This window comes from Chanos chanos, chromosome 5, assembly GCF_902362185.1.
Source record: "Chanos chanos chromosome 5, fChaCha1.1, whole genome shotgun sequence".
Lineage (NCBI taxonomy): Eukaryota > Metazoa > Chordata > Actinopteri > Gonorynchiformes > Chanidae > Chanos > Chanos chanos.
This window is the reverse complement of record NC_044499.1, coordinates 29,613,253-29,636,859: the sequence shown is the minus strand read 5'-3', so window position 1 is coordinate 29,636,859 and position 23,607 is coordinate 29,613,253. Positions and strand designations below refer to the sequence as shown.

At 41.3% G+C, this 23,607-nt stretch overlaps 1 protein-coding gene across 2 annotated transcripts; it reads right to left on the bottom strand.

Moving 5' to 3' along the window:
- Positions 1 to 997: 997 nt before the first annotated feature.
- map2k6 (mitogen-activated protein kinase kinase 6) lies at positions 998 to 22,957 on the bottom strand. 2 transcript variants are annotated; one of them, XM_030774048.1, is made up of 12 exons: positions 22,861 to 22,957; positions 12,896 to 12,959; positions 12,497 to 12,545; positions 11,164 to 11,277; positions 9,475 to 9,594; positions 8,777 to 8,893; positions 6,666 to 6,717; positions 6,280 to 6,407; positions 5,240 to 5,317; positions 3,053 to 3,192; positions 1,542 to 1,587; positions 998 to 1,280 (listed from the first exon to the last, which is right to left on the bottom strand). In XM_030774048.1, exons 1-12 carry the CDS (start codon positions 22,955 to 22,957, stop codon positions 1,203 to 1,205), a joined length of 1,083 nt encoding a protein of 360 aa, XP_030629908.1. In that variant the 3' UTR covers positions 998 to 1,202. The 2 variants fall into 2 exon arrangements, with proteins under 2 accessions (XP_030629908.1, XP_030629909.1); XM_030774049.1 differs by having other exon boundaries at positions 22,867 to 22,957.
- Between the last annotated feature and the right edge of the window lie 650 nt (positions 22,958 to 23,607).

Genomic DNA, 23,607 nt, shown 5'->3' with positions numbered 1-23,607 from the left:
TAAATACATAAACTGCAGCTTCACCTCCAGAGAGAAAATACACAAGTACTATATGTTATTGATAATGATAATAATGACCATAGTAATAATAATAATAATAATAATAATAATAATAATAATTTCCAGTTGAATTGCAGTTGAACATAAAGTGAGAACAATCTTGGCTCAGAAGAGAGAGAGAGAGACTGGAAGCAACAGGCTGAGACATCAACTTTACTATACATACACAGCTCAATTAAAAAAAAAAAAAAAAAAAAAAACACTAATACACGCACGCACACACACACACACACACACACACACACACACACACACACACACACACACAGACACAGGGTGCTGATGGGAGGGAATATGAAGTAGTGGTGAGTCAGCCACTAGAGTAGGGTTGGCAGGTATGTCTCCTGCGATGCTGATTGAGGATCAGTGTGTTTACCCCTACCCTCCCCAAATCTTCACCAATTATCTGCAAAACTGTCCGGGGATCTGATGTTATGAGCACCATTACCTGGGAGATGAAAGAACTCACATGTCTACTGCTACTCTGTTGACTGACAAACTGTTTGCATTCATCCATTTCATCAAAAGACATTTGTTTTTTCTCCATTCAAGTGATAATATATTCTCCTCATGCATTCAACCAGTAAACTTATTAAATATTTATTTGAGTATATATTTACATATACGCACACACATTTAGATAAATTTAATATTACTATGTATGTATATATATATATATATATATATATATATATATATATATATATATATATATATATATATAGATAGATAGATAGATAGATAGTTAGTTTTCTCCTGTGCTGCCCACATCTGATTTAAAACTGAGTGTGTAGTTGATGACATCATTGGTGTGAGAAGACAAAACATAAGACAACCAAGCTACCCAGACATGCATGGGCTGATGGGATATGAACCATTTTGAGAGGTTATGGACTGTGATATCCCCCTTTCTTACACACACACACACACACACGTCCCATGCCCTGCTTCTGTGTTTTTTTGATGAAAACCCTCTTGCAGCTTCAGTCTCCTCCATGGGCCCTTAAACAGTCCCTCTCTGCCCACGCTCCAGGTGGGCGTGTATTTCAGGTGTCTGGATTATGATTGGTGCTTTTGTTTTTTCTCTGTGGAATAGTTCCGCCCCGCCTGCCTGAGGATAGGTTGGCATTGAGGAGTAGGGCTCAGTCGCCAAGGATGATTTTGACGAAGCTGGCAACGTCGGTTTCTTTGGAGTCGTGGTGGGTGAAGAAAGGATGTTGCTGAAGGAAAGAGCAAAAGTTCCAGAAAATTAAAACTACCTCAGAAGAGAAAAAAAAAGAGCAGAAAACAATAAACTAGTGTAAAACCTATTAGCACCTGTGCAAACATATTTATTGTAAGAGTAACGTGCAACTTGCTAAAGGTGGTTTGACTGGGCTGTTAGGATAGGCACATTTGAAGGATGGGGCTGACATCTAGTGGCTAGTATGGGGAACTGCAGATAAAAAAAATCACTACCAAAGCACAGTGTTCTCACGCACCATGAGTTCTGTGTAGTTTGGCCGTTCTTTGGAATTCTTCTTCAAGCTGTAAGACAAATAACAGAATGTCTGAGAAAGATTTTACTATGCAGAGACTGTGGCAGTTCCTATGTGAAAGGAACAAGATCTACAATAAACAGACAGTAAATGAAAATGACAAAGCATGAGGACAATCCCATCCAATCAGAATGAATTTAAACCTGATGGACTCTGAGCCTCTGTTTCTGCCTGAGAGGAAGAGGATGAAAACAGAGGATGCAATCAGTGTTTCTGCATCCTGTCTGCTTTCCCACAGTTCCGTGTGTGTGTGTGTGTGTGTGTGTGTAAGGTAGATGTGAAGGAAGATTTTTTTTCCCATTGTGGCATATTCCACTCTCGTAACTCCACAGTGCTGTAGTAAGCAGATGTTCTAGTAAAACAAGAAGCAAAATTCCCCAAAATACCTGGAGTCAAAAATCCAAACTTTCATCTCTTTTAACCTGGACATACCTTTGAGTGACTCACCGAAAATTTTCCCACAAAACATCCTGTATAGCAAACGACAGGACAAAGACATTGGCTGAAGAGAAAGATTTAATGTTGGATAGAAAGTCATTCTGGGTCATCCCCCGTGACTTAAAATTTACAGAATGTGATCATACACTTCCTAGCCACACATATCCAGTTTCTACTGACCAGAACTCCATTTAGAATAAGCACTAGAGAAAGCTGATGGATCTGAAAACCCAAATCAATATATATCAATTAATCAAATGTGTGTCACACAAATATATCTGTAAATCATAAATACACCGCTACTGATCACAAGCAATTGTGAACAAATTGTCTTTGTCTGTCTAAACATTTCTTTGTCTATAGCATAATAAAACGTTTCTCTGAAGTTTCTGTCTAATTTTTGTTAGCAGTGGGCTCCATTCCTTTATTATGTTGTTTATTTATTTACTTATCTGTCTTAAAAAGCCTCATTAGGGCTACGCTGACCTTTCATTCTGTTGAAGCGAGGTAAAAAGTGAATGACCTCAGTGAGGTGGAGGCACTGCGTTGTTCTCTGGAATATTCTCTTCAAATCACACGTTAAGAATCCTTGCTTTGCAAAATGACACTTTATCACAAAAAACACAAATCTGTGAAGAATCATCCTGAACTTCAGCACAGGGGTCAGCATTCACACATCCAGGCCTGGCCCTAATGAACCACTCACTATTAAACATAAATCTACTCAGTGTATGAATGGCCCTAATGAACCACTCACTGAGAAAAACCCTGTCTGAAGAGTAAGATATGAAAGACCAAAGACAATTCTGCAGATCTTAGAAAACAACAAACCAGTAACAGGAACAATAAAAGAAAGAGAAACCATCAATTTTAATAATACTGTCACAGAAATTCATGTAAAGAGTTATTCAAAGTGGAAAAAAGAACATTTTGTGACACAGGGTTAAAAATCATCACAACTCCACCCAGAGAAGTTTCCAGAGCAAAGCACATATGAGGTGAAACAGTCCACTCACCATTGGGACGTGAAGTCCACAAACTCGGGGGAGAAGCCTTCGGCGGGGAGCTGGGGGGATGGCTCCTCCACCACCTGTTTAAGCTGCTGAAAGGGCGTCCCCCACGAGTCATAGGGGAAACGCAAGATAGCCAGCTCAATCTGGGAAAAAAACACAACACCACGCATTATTACCTACTATTATATTATAATCACCATACAGAACAGCCACAATCCACTACAACACAATATATATTACAATCTTCTACAGCTTGTGACAGTGTGTTACTACACTTTACAGCAAATCAAAAGATAATGCAGCCTGTTACAGGGTGTTAGCACACCATTACATCAGGGCCAGGACATGACAGCGATACCGATTCAATTTATTATCAAAGCCAACTATAGGTAGAAATGAAAAAGTCTCTGATCACTGAAGATGAGAGTAAAGGATACTTTCTGTGTCCCTCAGTCCTGAGGACTCACTGGACTGTTGCCTTTTCACTCTGACTGATGTTTTTCTCTAAGACTCCAGACTGCAGAAATCATTCCAAGATGAGTGGAGATTTCGGCTGAGTCAGGTGTGTAAATATCAGATCAGAACAGTAAAATTTGTGTGTGTGTGTGTGTGGTGAGACCAGGGGACTGAGATTAACACACACACTGAAGTAAACTGTTTTGTCCCGCTGCTGAAACAGTACAGTCTGTTTTTGCGGCGATTTGATAAAGCAACTCAATCTGAAAATAGTATGTCGTGTGTGTCTGTTTCCCTCCGCAAACAAGGCAGCCCAATCAGTCTGAGAGAATGTGGTTTTAGAAAAGTACCGTATCACTCTGAATCACTGTAAAACACTCAATGTAATCAAGTCTAGCATTGCTTTACAAAGCATACAAAGAACACAATATCTCTCATCACCATACACTACACAAGACAACACACCCTCTTTCAAAAAACACATTCATCATTAAACAAAAAAGAAAGAAAGAAATGAACACGCTCCAACACAGTCAGCTCCATCTGCTTTATCATAACACAGATTGGTTTCCTCACCTAGTCAACCTGAAACCTTTCTCATTTTCACATTACTATACATCACTCCAGCATCTACAATTACAGACCACATGCACAAGAGCTTTGGCTGGCGATACATATGCTTTGATGCATTAAATCAAAAATATATTACAGTTACTGTTAAGTTATTTGGCTATGTTAAGGAGTTTTTCTGTCTGCGCACAGGAACAATATTGATACAATCCTACCTCACTTGCAACAAGATGTTCTGTGTCTTCTTTTAGACATAAAAGATTTTGTTTTATGTTTTGTTTTAAACTCTTCAACAAACAGGTGAATTTTTTTTCTCTTTCTTTTTTTGATGAATTATTGACAGTTCAGACAAGGTAAACACACATACACACATGCAGCATACATTTTCATTAATATCTGAAAATCTGTTGATAATGATGAAATTTGGCAGTGTCAAAATTTGTGACATAATAAAAACACTGCATAAGAGCAGATAATAAAAAAGTTGAAAACTTATTAATTGAAGTGCTATTCCTCACAAGAATTACAGTCTCTTTCCTCAACAGAATTCAGTTCCTAATGGAGTTCAGACACAAGGATTGCAAAGACCTTCCTCTAGTATTAAATACGAAGACTCCTTTCAACATTGTCTATTGCGTTTGGCGTCTGTCAAACTCATGTTTCTGCGTTGTTGGTACGGGAGAAAAAAATTAAACTGAAACTGTCTTTAGGATTTTCTGAGGAACCAAATTAGATTGAAGTCTCATATCTGAGAGTCAATAAATGAAATTAATTTCAAACAGGACATGCACTAGTCAGAACTAGCACTGAGTTCCTACAAAAATGTCCAGAGAGAGCTGGTCATCAGGTTTTCAAATCTAACTCATCTCTCACCGAAGAATGTGTTATTGTTTGATGACCTGTTCTGATCCAAACTCTCGTGGAGTTACATTTGCAAGAGTATGTTCTGCATTTTCTCCTCTGATTAAATGTAAACCAGTCAGTCCTCAATCACTCCTGATGACATTCTGGTTTCTAACTGAGGGTTTCATTGGCTTGCCATGTCAGCTCGTGGAAAGACTAAATAAACACATTCGGAGAGCTGATATGTCTCCATGGAAACCTGCTGACAATTCATCAGTTACTGGAATTTAATAATGACATGAGGGGAAAATGCAGACCCACCATGGTGATTCCCAAACTCCAGATGTCAGATTTAACATTGTAGCCCTTCTGATTGGTCTCTGGATTGATTCTCTCGGGCTGTGGAAGAGAAAAAAGAAGGGAAAAAAAAACCCAGAAAAAAAACAGGAGCGTGAGAGGAGAAAGATGGGGGGGGGGGGCAGAGGATGCAGAGAGAGGAAGACAAATGCAAGAAAGAAAGAGAACGAATGTGTCAGAGTAGTGAGAGAATGAGAGAGAGAGAGACAGAAAGAGAGAGGGAGAGAGAAAAGACGTCATATTTGCTTGTACAAGTCACTTCCCCCTTAGACAAGACAAAAGCTCCCCTTTTTCAATCCACCTCCTCCCACCCTGCACAAAAACACAGCCCACTACTGTTCCTCTGCTTGCCCCTTTCTAGAATATTCCACTTCTGACCACACTAACTGTCAGCTCGAAGCTGAGGTAATTCACACTGAGGGAGAAGTGTGTGAGACACTTCAGCGTGTCTCTTGACTCATATTCTGTTTTTCTCCTTTTCACGGCCTTGATCAATGTCTCATTCTCTCAACATCTCTCTTAAATCCAAACCAATTGTCTGGTTTTCTGCTTCAAAAGACCGGTCTGCAGCTGGCACAGCAAGAATACGCTCTAATCAAGAATTTCACATTTAATCCAAGCTGAATTTCTTAAGTTCGGTTCATGCATGCAAACCATGAAAAGGGTTTCCACACAAAAGAGAGACTGCTTTCTTTTTAACCTTAGACTGCCTGAGCGCCTGTGAGACACGGCCAGCATCAGTGGACTTGGGAGTAGGCCAAAATAATACAACTGCACTTTTGCGCCGTGTTTCATAAACAACTTGCTATTGTATGGGCTTTGGGAGCTGAAGTACAGTTGAGTGCACACAGACTGATTTTGTAGTGTATTCACATACTGTAATACTGCAGTTACTGGGTAAACACACAGTTACCAGGCAGCGTTAATAAAAAGTGGACATTTGACCTGCGGTGAAAACAGTGCAGTTTCCGCACGTATTTAATCACAATGCATTAACGACTTACCGCCATGTAGGGTTTACAGCCAGCGTCCATGGTCTTTGCAACCGAGTCGACCAGATAACCACTGATACCAAAGTCACACATCTTCACCTGGCCCTGCATGTTAATGAGCACATTCGATGGCTTCACATCTACAGAGAGAGAGGGAAAGAGAGAGACAGAGACAGAAATAAAAAATGAACAGAACAACCGACTGACAGTGTTTTTTTAAAAAAAAGAAAGAAAAGCCACAATGTGTGTGGTCTTAAAAGAGAGACTGTCAACTTCAGCTCTCTCGACTCATTAAGTCGGTGTTCCACAGTCCCACAGTCGGCGGGATGTGTCAGGCGGGAGCTCGTTAAGAACAGAGTCGGTGCTGTGGTTCACACTGCAAGCTCAGACTAACTCACCTCGGTGAATCACTGACAGGTTGCTATGCAGGTGCTCCAGCGCTTTCACAATCTACAAGCACAGATTAAAGAAGGGTTAGAGATTTCAGATTACAGAGGGGTTAGCAACTCACCACACAGGCTAATGGACCGAAGACAGGAAGAGAAAAGAGGTTATGGATGGTTGCATGGATGGACAGATATTTACTTGATAACTTTTCTACCCACTCTCAAAAAAAAGTGGTACCATCTACAGAATTTTTAAAAAAGCGACAACGGTTTTACTTTACATGTGAGACTGAAAATTTCACTCTGCTTTTTCTGTTTTGGGTAGGGATGTACCGATCCGATCTCAAAGATCGGTATTGGGGCCAATCAAGGTATTTTTTAACTTTACTGAGCACAACCCAAAGCCCGATCCTTTGTTTTACGTCAGCTGTCACACAGGTGTCATAAACGAAGAGCACAATTTGTGGCCGGACGTGGCTAAAATGTCTGCAGTGTGGATATGTTTTAAATTGGGAAACGAAAGCAGTCCAACAGCCACTTGTAATGTTTGCAATGCGACCATTTTGTGAGGCGGTAGTAACACAGAGCTGTGTTCAATAGGCTACTACCACTTTGACACGGCACCTACAGAATAAACACTCAGAATACAGCGAGTTCACTCAGGTAACACAGACAAAGGCTGCTCCGAAGCAACACACATTGGAGGACATACTTTTGAAAGGAGAGAGAGATTTTCTCGAGACAGCGACAAGGCCAAAAAGATTACCGAGAGCGTAACTGAAATCGCTTTGGATGACCAGCCCTTGTGGTAGCGAATACAGAGGTGTATTCAAATTCGGCAAATTGAGGCGAGCGTTCCAAGTGAATGGGCTTTCTTTTAACTTTTAAATTTGAACGTTTTTAGGTCAGCATACTCCGACGACATTAATCCTCAAGGCTACTAATAGCAACCAAGGTATCATTTCAAAATTGAAACACCTAACGCTTTAGCTATATGTGATGTATGGGAATTAGCCTGAACTAATGACCACAAAGAGCAATACAGTCGCTTAACTAACACTGAGGATTGATAACGACAGCATACAAAAAAGAGGCTATCAGAAAAAGTATCAACGTAACTGACAGTTAGACAACTTAACCACTTAAATTATTGTAAGATTAAATAAAATCGAACACTTGCGTATATTTTCTGGTATAACTCCCACAAGAAGCCTTATCCTCTTGACACTACATTTCAGACACTGTTCTACCAGAGCTTTACAAGAAGGTTTATTTTGTTATCTTTTAAAATAAAAAACGTAATTAAAAAAAAAATAAGGAACAGCTTGGCCGCAAGCATTTTTTTCCTTAATGCATTTGCTATTCAGTTGTCAAGCATATACATTGAATTGGTTTTAATCACTTTAATGTACTTGAATTGTGCACTGTGCAACTGTATTACCTAGGAAAATACAAGTATCGCATCGGGACTTGGTATCGGCAAATACTCAGTAATAAATGACTCGGATTGGGATCGGGGGCAAAAAAAACTTGATTGGGACATCGCTAGTTTTTGGTTTTGGTCGCTGTGTTTAACTGGGCTTTCTTTACATTTCCAGTTAGCTCAGACATGTGCTGCATGCCAGAGAAGTAGAGGAGAAAGGAAAAGGGACAAGGGGAGGAAGTCACACTGGAACATGACCAAAATCTCTTACTTTCCTCATTCACACATACATACATGCATGGATGCACGCATGCATGCACAAGCACACATGCACAAACACGCACACACACACACACAAGCACACAGAAAATTTCAGCTCAGGAATATCTGACAGATGACAGAAGTGAAGGTATAGTGGGTGGTGTGTTTAATATACATATCTATATATTTAATATACATATTAATATTTTGTGTGTGTGTGTGTGTGTTTATACATACATACATACATATACACACACACACACACACACACACACACACATATATATATATATACATATATATATATGAATAAACACTTATATTTATGGTAAAGACGTGGTGTTGTGAATGTCAGCTGTGATGATATATCTATTGTGAACAGATGTGGTGTAGTAAACGGAGGTTTGCGATTAAAAAGGAGAGGCCAGTGCTCACTCACAGAGACCGCTATCTTTCCCAGGATGTCCTCAGGGATGGTCATGCCCTTCTCATTCACCTGTTTATAAAACTTATCCAATGATGTGTCCATCAGCTCCATACAGATCCAAACGTCCCCCTGGCAACACACAGCAGGCCAATCAGAGTCAGCACATAGGCTTGGGAGTCAGGATGCGTCAGCTAGGTCACATTCTTGACACTTGTTTTCAACAATTAGGAAGCGAGTTTTCCAGTGCTGTCGGGAACAGGATATCCTGCGGAATTTTACTTTGGTAGACAGGTAACGCCATCTGGAAAATCTCAAGACTTTTTTTTTACCCCCAACTGGTACTTTTATGACTGATCTGTAGCTATGCCATCAGTGAGCACACACACTCAATGATTAACCGAATGTGAAAATTTTCCACGCTAGTTTTGGTGAACAATACACTCTGAATGGAGCTTCACCATTCAAAATGCTAATCAGTCTACTGCTAGTCTTAATCCTAGATTTGAAAAAAAAACCCCACCAACACCACCAACAAAAAAAATAGTCATTGACACAACTAAAATAATAAGACTTGATCTAAAAACAATTTCTGAATCACATAGTTTGCAAACTCATATTTGTTTCCACACAGTTTAAGAGCATAGCAAAGCAGGCCGCACTGTCTTGCTCCTGGACCGGTAGCAGACGGTGAAGTGTGGGCGGGGCCGTACCTCTCGGAAGAGCGCTCCGTAGAAGGTGACAGTGAAGAAACAGTCCACTGTTCTCATGGAAATGTCCAGATCCATCAGAAGTCTCTTCTGCTCCTGTGTGTTCACTGTTGCTCTGATCCTCTGCACCAAAAAACCAGAGAGACAAAAATCCACTTAGCTAAACCTAACTGTCCACGGTTAACGTAAAAATGGTTACTCAACTGTCCACCAAAACGAGTTCGATGAAAAATTTCTGTAAAGCACTTATAGCAACAATGTTCTAGTTGATACACACATAATATACTTCTGAGCTGCACCTCACACATTTGAACAGTATTCATAATAATGTGTGAAGGGAACTTGTGCTAATGAACACAAATGTCTGAGTCTTTCTGATTTACTGGCTGATACATTTTCCATGTCCAACTTATTTTCTACTTAACAAGCAGCTGCTGATCAACGTGCAGCACTGCGAATGGATTGGATGCAATTTTTATTACTATTTTTAAGTCAGTGGCTGTGACTGGAATGGATCCATGTCTCCGTTTAGGGCAGTAATATGTACATCTGCCTTGTTTTTTCTAGTGTCAGAGTGTGAGATGAAGTTATGAAGTGATTTTGAGGGCACTTAGTATTTCCCACAGTTCAATGTAAGATCTAATGTACACAGCAAATGGTCACTAAAGAAACGGACACTAAAATGGTAAATCTATACCAAAATGTATCGCGAGTCTCTTGTTACTAAGCAACAAAACTGACGAGATGCCATCATCCTCTCAACAAATCTCGTTTACAAATGTAGCCAAGTAAACATGTTTTTGCGGTAACAAAAAAATCAAGCTATTGTACGTTTTCTTTTAACTTAAAATTTGTAACTAATCAAATTATATATATATATATATATATATATATATATATATATATATATATTTGTATACATTTTTTTATTTTAAGTGTGTTAATAATTAGTAACTTGACCTCCAAAACAACTGTTGTGCTAATATAGCTTGAGGTAGCGTTAACACTGACCCTAATGACAAAACAGAAACAGCAGACAGTTGTTTTTGATAATTCTTTTTGTGTAAATGCTAAGTTCTCTTTCCAGCTAAATGACATGGTTCTTGCTATACCTTCATGCCTTGACGTTTGTATGCAGACGCAGGTTGGTGATGAGTAAGTGTACAAATTCAGTCACTTATCTGTGTGTTATTTTTTTTTTTACTGCTAATTACTGCACTAAATAGTTCTCCATCCCCCAGTAAAGGGCAGTGATGGAATAGGGATCCATCCTGGTCACAGCCAAGGTCTGGAACACCTAGTGTTTCATAACTTCTCTCAGTTATGAAGACTGAACTACAACACACCACATGCTAACCTGGAGTTAAGTGCCAAAAACACAACAGTCCATATCAGTCATGTAGTGGAATGACATCATCTTGATAAATCTACTTTTATAATGTGGCAGTGGGCAGGACTTCAATCATGAGTGGAGGTTAGTAATTGGTTGGTTACACTGAGAGTTGGAAAAGGCTGTAAAGGAGAGTGATGGAAGGTGATTGGTTGGGTAAACTTATGGTGGGCAAGGCTTTAATGGAGAAAGTGGACTGGTTTGGTAAACTGACAGATGGGAGGGCTTTAGTGGACAAGCATGAGACGACTGGTTGGTTAAACTAAAAATGGGTAGAGGTGACTGGTTGGGTAGACATCTACCTTTACAGCCATGATTACTCCACTGGGCACGTGTCTCATCTTGTCCACCACTCCATACGCCCCTCGCCCCAGCTCTTCGATCTGCTCCAGGTCATCGGCCTTCACCTCAAAGTTCTGCTCATGGAACACACACACACACACACACACACACACACACACACACACACACACACACACACACACACAGCAGGAGAGGTTAACATGACTCACTGCTTTGGCTCACCCAAAGTTGTTCCCAGGCAATCTGTAGAAAATGCGAGGCTAAACCATGAAAGAAACGGTTAAGCAGGGGGAGGAGTTGGAAGAAGAAGAAGAAGAAGAAGAAGAGAGAGAGAGAGGGAAGAGAGCGACAGCATGACAGATGACAATGCAAAGACTTGCTTTGGGCCTTCGTTCTCCACGAAAGTGATTAAAGACAAAGACATGCCTTCGTTTCAACAGACGCATCAGGTATCATTCTGTGGGAGATGCAACACATTCTCTCTTTTGTCCCTCTATCTCTCTCTGTCTCTCTCTCACTCTCCTCTCACTGGTTACTCTGTTTTGAACCCAAACAACAAAACCTAGTTGTCTTCATATCTGCGCCTTTCGAGGAGGAAGGTCCTTACAAGAGGTACTCTTCTGTCTCTAAAAATGAGCCAGGTTACCAAAACCTCAGGCTTGATTATTAGAGCAAAGGCAGTCCCATTTGCCAATGGAAAATTCCACTTATTTGATGAGTTTAAAATAAATATTTTTACTGCCTAAGAGGCAATAAAGTGCATTCCAGTCTGCCTACAATCAGAAGTATTCAATTCAGCTGTAATGTGCACTGGGCCGTTCTTTACAGCTCAGGGGGGATTAATTGAGCCAAGCCTTTATATCAATACCAGGAGATGAGCTTACATTACCGAGAGAGAGATCAGTGAGCAAACTAACATACATGCAATTATGAAGATGTGTGGTCTTGGCTTTATAGTAGTAACAAGGTGCTGTAACTGATTTCCAGGCCACACAACCCTACTCATAAAGAAAGATTCATGGAAACACAACGGTCAGATGTAACACAAAGTTCAAACTACTACCAGATAAATGCTACCAATACCCTGCAGGAAATGCTTCAATCTCTGTATTCTAGTTTGTCATGAGTTAGAAATAAGATGGAATTAGCCACAGGGTAAAGACAGAAAGAACAATAGGGGAAAAGAAAAGAAAAGAAAAGAAAAGAAAAGAAAAGAAAAGAAAAGAAAAGGAAAAATCATTTTTGGCAGTAACGGAGAGGCTCATTTAAAACAGGAGCGTGTCATATCTGAGCCAGTGATTAGGCCATGAGGGGGTTAGGAATGAGTCATACCTTCTCCCCAATGGTGACACAGGCTTTGGAGTCCAAGTCTCTCGGCGGCCTGCAGAAAATGACTCATATTCAGTCCTCACAGGTTTCACAGAGACTCAATTAACGACAAGAGACTCCAGTCATCCTTAATTACATACTCAATCCTGACATCTTTTCTCCATAGACTGAACTGCATCTGAACACATTAAGAAAACTGGATTTCTGTAGGAACATGTATAACACCACATAGGGTATAATCTAAGCACAGTCTTATGTAACAGACTGCTTTTCTCATAAATACACTAAGCCTTGAGTCTGCTGGGTAAAATCAAGGCTATAAAACCAATACAAAAGAGTACAAATTTAACTGATGCAGAAATTTCAGGGGACACAAACGGAGGTGAAAGGGCAAACCCTTACGTTGCTGCAGGTGGGGGCTGCTCAAACACCTCCTTGGAGAGTTTAAGCCCCGGTTTCTTCTTACCTGTGGAACAAAGGACAGAGAGAGAGACGGAGCGAGTCATTAATAGGGCCAAATGCTGGCAACCATTGCCTGTTAAAAAAAAAACAAAAAGAAAAAAACAGTCAGTTGTTTTAGAGAGCACGAATTTGACAGCATCTCTTTGTTTGGAAGAAGAACCACTGCTTTAAATGACACTGAAAAATTTCTTCTGGCAAAGAAAAAGAAAGAAAAAAAATCTAAATGGATAATTATGATTAAGGGGACCATTCCTGAGCAGCCTCCAAACAACCTGCTACAAATCAGAACAAAATCAGTCTACTTTAGCACGTCCTGCAGGGCTTCTGTGAATCCACAGCGAAGGAGACGCTTACGGTCAGACAGTGCAGTCGACTCCAGATCCTAAGTGTGTGAAATCGGGCGTGCCAGCGAGAGAGGACAGGCAGCACTGCCAGGTGCGTTCTCTCCATCTGGAGCAACTGACGCCTGCACCGCAACAAACGCCACAACAAGAGGCAGGACTGAGCATGACTGACAGGTAATCTGGCCAATCAGACCGACTGATGCACTGCACATACCTGACAGGCACCGCCTACTCTACCAAGCAGTTACAGCCCCAACTGCAAACCCATAAACTCTAAAGCAACAAAAAGCTTGTCTTGTACCCCACACTTCCCAAAATATTTTTAAATTTCTACATAAGATCATGTGTGATCATATGTTGGTAAATGATCCAGTGAGGTGCAGAAGTGCATATAATGAAGACTGTCTTTACAGGAAACAGACACAGACACAGACAAAGACACAGACACAAACACACACACGCGCGCACACACGCGCACACACACACACGCGCACACACACACAGAAAGAAAGAGAGAGATTATCTCAGCTGACAGGAAGATTTTTTCTTTTACAGCATTTCAAAAGAAGGCGTGTGAAGACAGAACAGAAAAGTATGCAGGTAACTTTGTAATTATAACTGTATGGAAGCCATAACAGTGATCATGGTGGTGTCATTAGTAAGTGATAGCTGTTCACAACAGCTGATGAGGACAGTGGAAGACAACATTGACAACTTTGTAAAAATAAACTAAAGGACATGTTAATATATATATATATATATATATATATATATATATATATATATAAAATTGTGTGGATATATGTATATATGAGCAGATGAGGAAACTGACAGAAGAACAGACAGGATGACTGGATGTTCAGAGAGAATATTTGTATTGATAAACAATAGTACTGAAGTCAAAGTAACAATGAAATAGTAACGTTCACTCACTCTGAGTCTGGACTGTGCTGTCTGTAATGGCTGTTAAATATCAGATTTTACTTTGTGTTTCAGTGTCCTTCAGACACAGTGTTGACCTGTGTGCAATAATAATAATAATAAATAATAATAATAATCAAAATAATAATAATAATAATGAGAGTAGAACTAAGCATATCTCAAGGGAATTTGTGTGTGTGTGTGTAACAGACACAATGAACTTCATTTGAATGACGCACATTACTTAATTCAGCTTTATAGGGACACTAGATATTTCATATCACTGCAAACTTTGGTATCGTTAATTAAACAATACCATGGCTAAAAGAGAAAAGGATTGACAAATTGAATATCACAACAACTGGATATGAATGGAACTTAATTTTCATGTATCCCAAAACATCAGGATGGAAATGGAGGTCTGTGTGTAATTTTGGTTAAAGAAAGAAAGAAAGACAGAAAGAAAGAAAGAAAGAAAGGACATTGAGGACAGGAATTTGTCACTCAGGTTTGTTTCCAATTACGCCCCCGTGCACACACACGTTAGCCTGCTATCGTATATGACCCATATGACGCAACGGTGGGCCAAAATGTAGTGAAAGTCAAATCGGCGATACTACAGTATAAATCGCTCTTCCACATTTCCGGTTTTAAGCTCTTCGCAATATGATGGCTATCTTTTAGATATCTGACATACTGGATATACTTCCACGCTTCGCTTGCACAGTGGATTCGTCTTTAAAATTACGTTCGAACATAAAATCCTAACAGATTTCAGATTTAGCTCTCTGCCATGCCTTCAGCTGCTCGTTCTTTGTGTGTGGCAAATTCTAACTCCAATTCTTTATACGGTCTTTGAACTTTTGCGCAGTTTGTGCGCTAGCAGCCAGAGGTGCTTTCCTCTTAACCGCAATTGTATTACTGTGCCAAATTAATACTTGGTCAAGCACATAAGAATGGCAGGTGTCGCGCCCAAAATTTCACTCCATGCTAGAATTCTGCTCTGTTTCACGTGAACGCGCACATGCTCAATGCTGTTACTTAAAACCTTTGCTCTTCATTCTGTTGTCAGTTTAGCAATTACACTCACCGTATATGCGTGTTAGTCGCTTAGTCGTTTACACCCATTATAATGACCTGCCGTAGGACATAAAACAGAAATACAAAAAAAAGTGGAAATAAGAAGCATTTTTAGAAAATGGCTTTGGTACAAACTAACTGATTTGGCACTCAGTTTTAGAGGTTCACTTGCCGTTATCTGACATATCAGTTATAGAGAAAACAGTTTATCTTACAGGTAGCTGGGGGGGTGGGGTAAACTTGGGCAGAGGGGCTATTGGGGAATTAATACGCACAAATGTGGTTAGTTCAGAGTATTTGTCGCTGTTTGGGACGACAACTCTGGGCACGTCATGTCACCCTTTACCTGTATCCCTGCCCAGAGTGGAGTGCTCTCCTGTTTCCAGGACAACTCTGTTGCCTGAAAATTGAGTGTTTAAAAAGCTTCTCGCACCTGCATTTACACTCCCGACAACACTAACAGAAAAGTGACACCCTTCCAGTAACTCTCAACAATCCATCTGCCTTTCAACTGATAAAAAGACAACTTTTCCACAGAGAGCACTCACAGAAAACACTCCAGTTTGCAAGGGTACCTCATCACCTCAAAAGCTTTTTTTAGTGTTATCACATCTTCACCTGACGTGGCTCACCAGCCAGTCAGTGCCAAAAATGACGAACTGCATTATAGTTGCATTATTAGCCATACCGAGCCGCTCTACTTGGGTTTGCACAGCAGATAGCAGCCAGAAAGGGAAAATAAAATATGCCTGTATTCATCAAAATGCTGCGTCATCATCATAAAGCTCAATATCAGACACTCAAACTTAATTACTGCCAAGTCATGTTAAAACTTATACACAGCTCCGGGAAATGTAGCAGTACCCATACCCGTCACTCCCATGGAGCTGGAGCTGCGTGTCTGAGTGTTTGTATGTGTGTGTGTGTGTGTGTATATATATATATATATATGTACACAGGTGTGTGTGTTGGGGGGGGCAGGATGGAATTCAACTGTGGCTCCAGACAGCAGCATCTTGGGCTTGGTTGACAAGACACAGCATGCTTCACGGACTACAGAACAGCTTTCATCTCCTCTGAGGCACAAATGCAAATTACACAAGTGTAATTTGTGTAATAACTCAAGAGTGCTTCATTACTGGTTTGTTCTCCTGACCAAAAGAGAGAGAGATAGAGAGAGAGAAAAAAAAAGAAAATCTTGGCAATTGTTCCGCTGAACGAAGACAAGTGAATGACTGGCTGTGAAAGGGGATTTCAGTGTTCCATCTTTAGTTAAGCTTTTTTAACACATAACCAACAAGAACAAACATACAGACCCTGTGGCTAACCCTTAAAACTTTTTGTTCCCATTGCAGTAAACCTGAAAAACATGAGTTAGTGAGGTAAAGGGAAATGACGAAGGAAGAGAGAGAGAGAAAGACAGGGTAAGAGAGAGAGGAAGAGAGCGAGAGAGCAAGAGAGAGAGGGCGAGAGTGGGAGAGGAGGGACCAACATGGTAGAAAATTGCATAACTAAATACCATGGAAAGAAAGAGGAAAAAAGCTTGAAGTTTGTGTGTTTTTTGTAACACCACAATCTCTAAAAGAATATATCTTTTGGGAATGCCTCCAAAGCTCTGGTATAAATGTTTTCACAGCTGGCTTGGTTGTGAGGTTGTGTTTTTTTTTGTTTGTTTGTTTTTAAAAGTTCAGGTAAAATTCTGTTTGGTGGGGTTTCTTGCTCCACTTTAAGAAACACAAATTTCTTCTGATTTTTTGCTGAGCTCTGCATCATATTCCACCTCTGGTTTCATGGAAAATGCACAATGGTTTGAAGAAGGAGAGAGAGAGAGAGAGAGAGAGAGAGAGAGAACCAACAGCTTGGATTCTGACAAGCAGACTTGGCCAGTAGTTTGTCCTAGCTGATATCCTGCACCACTTGTGTATATTGACTGAAAGAAGATGAAAAAGAAATTCTTCCAAATGCTAATCAACAAACTTCAGCACACCCTGGCGCTGACTCCAATGACTCCACAAACCTATCCAAGTATCTTGGTGGAAAGACGTCAATGAACAACGTCTGCCTGCCCCCCCTACACGACACTGCCTCATTCTTGGCCTTCCAGTACCCACTCATGTACTCTGCCTGGAATTCCAACTATCCCAAAAGTTCCCTCAATGGAATTTCAGGGACCCAGAGGAGGAAGGATGAATCAGTGTGAGAGTGCTACATGGGTTGGAGCAGACTCAGAGGGCGGTTTTGGGAGGGGGGGGGTGCAGAGAAAGAAACAATACTGCAGGGACAAAAGAGAGAGACCAAAGAAAAAAGAGAAGGAGAGACAGCCAGATAAACAGACAGAAAGGGAACACAACAACACTGTGCCACACAGGAAGAGACCAGAGAAAAAGAGACTTAGACAGAGTGTGTGTGTGTGTGTGTGTGTGTGTGTTGAGTGAGAGAGAGACAAAGACAGAGAGAGGGAGACAGAGAGAGAAAGACACTGAGTGAGAATGTGTGAGAGAGAAAGAGAGAGACTGTGTGTGTGAAAGAGAAGGGGCAGAGAGAGAGAGAGAGTGAGAGAGAGAGTGAGCGTGTGTATGTGTGTGAGAAAGAGAGAGACTGTGTGTGTGAAAGAGAAGGGGCAGAGAGAGAGAGAGAGAGAGAGAGAGAGTGTGTATGTGTGTGAGAAAGAGAGAGAGATGAAAATAACCTCCTCTGCCGATGGCTGCCCCCCCCCAGCCGCTCTGGCAGTCTGTAAGATACACCGCACTTCCAAAGATGGCAGACCCTGTCGCTTACAGCTGTTAGGGGGGGGTACTGCTTTGGGAAGCATGCCGTCACTGCTTTCCACAAGTGCAGTTTCACTTCAGTGACACCCACCAACAACCCCACAGCGCTGCAAACATCCGCAGCCCATGACCAATCCTTTCCCACCTCCACTCAGCCCTTTCTTTTTCCATAGCTTCCTGTCTTCACACAGATCTCGATGCTTTCTGGACTTCACCCAGGTACTTCTTCAAACAAGAAGGATGTGACCCATGTCAAGTGACATTGAGGAAATAAATAATAATAATAACAACGATAAGGTTGAAAACTCTAAGTAGTCTTTGCCAAATCCTGTCATGATATTACATCAATCAAAAACATTTGTAAGCACGTTCTCGCACTATCTGCTAGCACTATCTAGCAGAGTCTGCCTCAAACTCCCAGTGCCTGGACTTGGCAGGAACATCCGTGGAGGATTCAGTACAAGGCGACAGGGTGTTGTGTGGGAAAAAAATGCTCAGGATTACATGTAAACCTGTTGACACCCAATCTCTCCACTCACTTCTCAGTCGAACTCCGACTGTAGCGCCACGTGATGTTCAATGTTTTATTCAGTGCCTCGAAAAAGTGTCTGAAAATGAGTCTTTTTAAAACTCAGACAGCTCCATTAACTGCTTCAATCTTTTGTTCTCTCCCCGCACCCCACCACCCCTCCCCCCCCTTTTTTTTTTAATATGGCCTCTGTATTCATTGAAGACTCTCTTTGCCCCTGCTGTGGACTGACATGCCACTTTGCATTAAAAAATATCTTGCACTGATGAATGCAATACAAAATAGTAGGTCACAAACCTCATTGCTATATACATATCCATTATTGAGAATCTAACGAAAAATGATATCTCGCTATGACTGACAGAATAAATCTGTAGTTACATCAACATTGTATGTCGTATACTGCTCCTTCAAAACAAATAAACAAAACAAAGCAAAACAAATAGATCAGTGCCGTCAACTGCAGACAGAGACTTATCGTCCACATGTGAATAGGTTTTAGTGCAATCATGCATCAGGGACCGACTAAGCACAACGGTTTAATATCACACACGTTTCTTTCCCCCATGATGCCTTCATGAAGTAATTATGTGTCTGATTGAGACTTCAAAAGGCTCAACGTAATGGTAACATACTTTTCAATTAAATAACTAGTATCTGGATTTTGCTACAAGTTCATTTTGCACAAAGAAAAGTCATTTTTTGTGTATAAGCAGCTTCCCAACTTTGCCCAGTTTGCTTAGGGCAACGATGAGACACAACAGAGGTAAGCTTGGGGGAGGACAGGGGCGTGATGGCTGTCAATTATTCAGAGGTTTGCAATCAGTCAGATCAATGTCAGAATGCTGTGTACGCAATCCATCCTCCTGCTACTGAGGAGAGATCTGAGAAGAACCAGAGATGGAGACGGAGAGAGCGAGAGGCATTTTTGCCCCTCCAGCGCCTTGCGTCTGTGAGCATGCTGAGACTGCACACTGCTCATTCTTCTCCAAGAACACGGCACATTTATCCAGCTCTCAGTTTCAGTAACACTGCTCCCTTACCAATGATTCATAGGGTTGGGTACCGAAACCTGGTGCCGATATGGCACCGGTTCCTATATGATCGGTATCTACCAGACCTAATCGCAACACAGATTTCGGTGCCTCATTTCAGTGACACTTAATGCCTGAGTTGTCGACTGAAATATTTGCCCTCTGGTGCTCCGAAACGGACGTTACAGGCAACAGAAGCATCACTGCACGTCATGTGCCACTGCTAATTAACATTACACTTGCTCTGATGGCAGTAGGCACCTACCGTTAGCTAGCAACTACCTTAAACACGGTTAAAAGCTAAACAGTCTAAAGTGTGGCTGTATTTTACGCAAAAGGTTTCCAACACCAGGACATGCATCAAATGTTTAAAAACAATTGCGTGTAATGGGGGGGCACACGTCAAATTTAACGAAGCATCTGGCAACACACTGGATACACTTGAAAGTAAAGGAAGAATTCCAACATCTCCAACATCCAAAATATATTTTGCTGTTATTATTACTGCAACTGTTACTTGGTGGTAAATTATTGTAGCTGGGTCAGGTTTTAATTATTATGTAAATTTGTTATGTAAATTATGTGTTTTGTATTTATTTATATTTATATATTTAAGGTGTTAAGTTAGTTCGGTTTGAAGTTCAAATTAACCTTAGAAATAGCCGTTCTTTAATGTCGCGACCTTCATTTTGTGCTTTTTTTAAAAGTATCGGTTCAGGCACCATTCAGGCACCGGTACCGTTTTAAAAGTATAGTTTTAGCACCAGTATCAGAGAAAAAACAAACAGTACCCAATCCTACCGATGAACCTCAACAACATGCAGCCAGGGGCTCATAAACATCCCTAAACGTCCACACTGTTACATGCTGCGGCGCTCCACATGCCTGATGCCTGTTGCACCTCCATTCTGTCTCATGCAGCAGTCTGCTCTCAGGCATTCTCTCCACATTTTCCAGCTCTGGGTAACTCCAGCAACATCACTGGGGTAAACATCAACACAAGACGGGGGCCAGCTCTCTATGGCTGTATGAAAAGTGGGAAACCTCTTCAAGGATTGCTACACATTTTAACTTTTCAACCAGAAAAAAACTGACCTGTCGAAATAGTGGGGTTTATTACCCCTGCATGGAGGAGGGGGGTGGGCGAATGGTGGGCATTTGCACATTTGCATGACAAATGTTACAACTGTGCTGTGCTGCTCTGCAAAGCAGAACGCCAAGCTACAGGGGAAAGACATGGCTTAGGAGTCCACTGTGTATGTGACCAAGACTTCAGGAAGATGCACACTGCTGGACAGAGAGAAAGAACAGTCCCAAGCAGCAGCGCAACAACGATAAAAACATAAGAACACAGCACACACAAGATTCTGTGCAAGAACTGCAAGCATGCTGATCATCCAGGGATGCTTTCCAGACAAACAACTGCCAGCTACACAAAATGTCAACAGCCATCCCGCAAAAGCCAGCCGGTGCTGGGCACAAGAACCACATTCCTACATTTTCACCTTCTTTTTTCCTGGCCACTGGATGTTTTATAGACACAAGGATCCATGTTTTGCGTGTTAAAGATGAATGCAAACCATTTGTTTTCAGTCACGGGAGATATAAAATCCCATTTGCTATCATGTACGGCGAAGACAAAGCTGTACAAAAAGTGTCCGTGTGTAAAAGCAACCTTTAAGAAAGCCAAGACACGGTCAATGACAAATGCACACGAGCAACATTTAAACTTCAAACAGGCGTAATTTCAAACGGTTCCGTCAAAACAGCTTTCACGCAAATGTGTGCAGTAAATAGTACGCAACTAACGCGGTCACCTCAAGGTTACCAACAATTTACCTCCTACCTTTCTCAGAATTGTACTACCTGCCCACCACCAACACGTCCGGCAGGGTGAACTCCGAGGAGCGAGTTTGTTTTCGCGCTGGAGGGGTGGGTTGGAGGGCTGGGATTGAATCGAATTTTTACATACCATAACACAGGTGAGTCGTATGTGTGTTACGCAACTCTCCCCTTCTCTCTCTCCACATTGATAACAACTCTATACATCATAAGGTATAACAAACATGCCCCACCCCTTCTCAAACGTTATCCCTACACCTCTACCCCCACGTTCAGCTTATTCAGTCACTCCAATTACCAGTTTTTTAATAACAACCCGGAGGCACTACTTGTGACGGCTGCAAAATTCCAACGTTGTAAGATACAGCAGCTGTTGGACAGAGGCGTGTGGTTTAGACTCATAGGAGTAACGTAAATTAGGTGTGAATACACTCACAAATACTGGAATAGTTTGGGGGTTGAGATGAAAAGACCCGCTCTGGCAAGAGGTTTCGAGTAGCTGAAAGCTAGTCTGTCTTAGTTTTACTGCCTGTTTAAAGGTACGATCAAAACCCTTAGCTGACGTTTTGCCTTTAAACAGCGTTTAGCAATTCTGTTTCTGGGTGGTTACCTATGGCATGAGTTTCCTTGATCTTTGCTGATCTTGAAGATCAGTGTTGTACTCGGACATTTGCCCTGTTCCTTGAACTGTTTGTGGCACTAGACGTTCGCAACAAAACTATATTTAGCGTTTTATTTTTGCAGTTACTACCTATGCATTACCGCTGGAACAAAGCTTACTTGACGAGGCGTCCCAATAATTTTCCATTACGTGCACTGACAGTGATACAGCGAGCAACTCATAAAATAGACTGAACTTTCAGCGCAATTTTCCAACACATTCTACTTGATATGGCATGCAACTGGACCTTGTCAGGTCTTGTTCCCCAATACGTTCGTACAGCTGATGCACAAAGTTTAACAGTTACCCATGCACTTTGTATGCCCCAGGGACAAAACGAATGGAAACACATTATTTTTGCAGAATGTAATTAAATCATTTTTTTATAACAATTGCATGCCCATGACAAACTGGATACGAACAATGTTGGCGCTGCACAATCTATTCCATAGCCGACTGGGTAGTCCCTGAACGCGGAAAGAAGGCGTATCTTTGATTATCCTGGCAGAACAAGAATGCAAATATCGTGTACATGAGCGGCTTGGGAGCGCATCGCCTTACCAGGAACTCTGCAAAAGGGCAGATCTTAAAACAGGAAATGCAACTGACCCTTACAAACCATCAAACTTAGAGATGCATTGCTCCTGCCGAACCTACGGCCATGCACTTTGCAGGAATTGCAGCCACGACTGCATTTCCGAGCTTTTGCACAGATCGCTTTAATACACTTACCTCCCTTTGGCACAGACATTTCCCCTTTGCTCTGGTGGGGGGGAGGGGAAGCACAAAAGACTTTGCCTTCCTTCTCACTCCCTCCCTCCATCTATCTCGCAGAGAAGCTTCAGCGGGCTTGCTTTGCAACAAAGGTGCAAAATACAAGCCCCAGTCTTCATGCACTTGGATTCTTTTGGCGAGAAGTCCGTTCGTCTCCGTGCAAAGATTCACCTTTCAATTGCACACCGCGCAAATCGTTCGGGAAACGCGGAATTTTGCAACTGCACTGCAAAGAAAGCTCAGCAGCACTTACATGATGGGCCACGGCTAGCTGCTGAGAGCTCCTAACTTGGATCAGTATGAGCCCCTGCGAGCACACGTTCTTCCTGCACGAGCCGCAAAGGGTACTGGGACTTGTAGGCTTTACGCAGTTTCGGGCGTCACACCAAGATATAAAGTTTTTTGTGGTTTGACTGCATTGAACTGATTGAAACGATTATGTTATGATTGAATTAAGATTGCGATCGTCATTCACAAACAACAGAACTAGAACAGCGAAAAACATAACGAGTCCACACTTCATATTCGAGACAAAATAGCAGGCTTCCTTTGGAATTTACACTGGGTAGTGGTTTTATTGGGATCACAGCTATTACATAACAGGTGAAAAACGAAAGGTAAAGTGTTATGAAATACAGAACTACAATGGAAACAGACATATTACAAAATAAACATTGCAGTTTTTTTCAGTCAAAACGA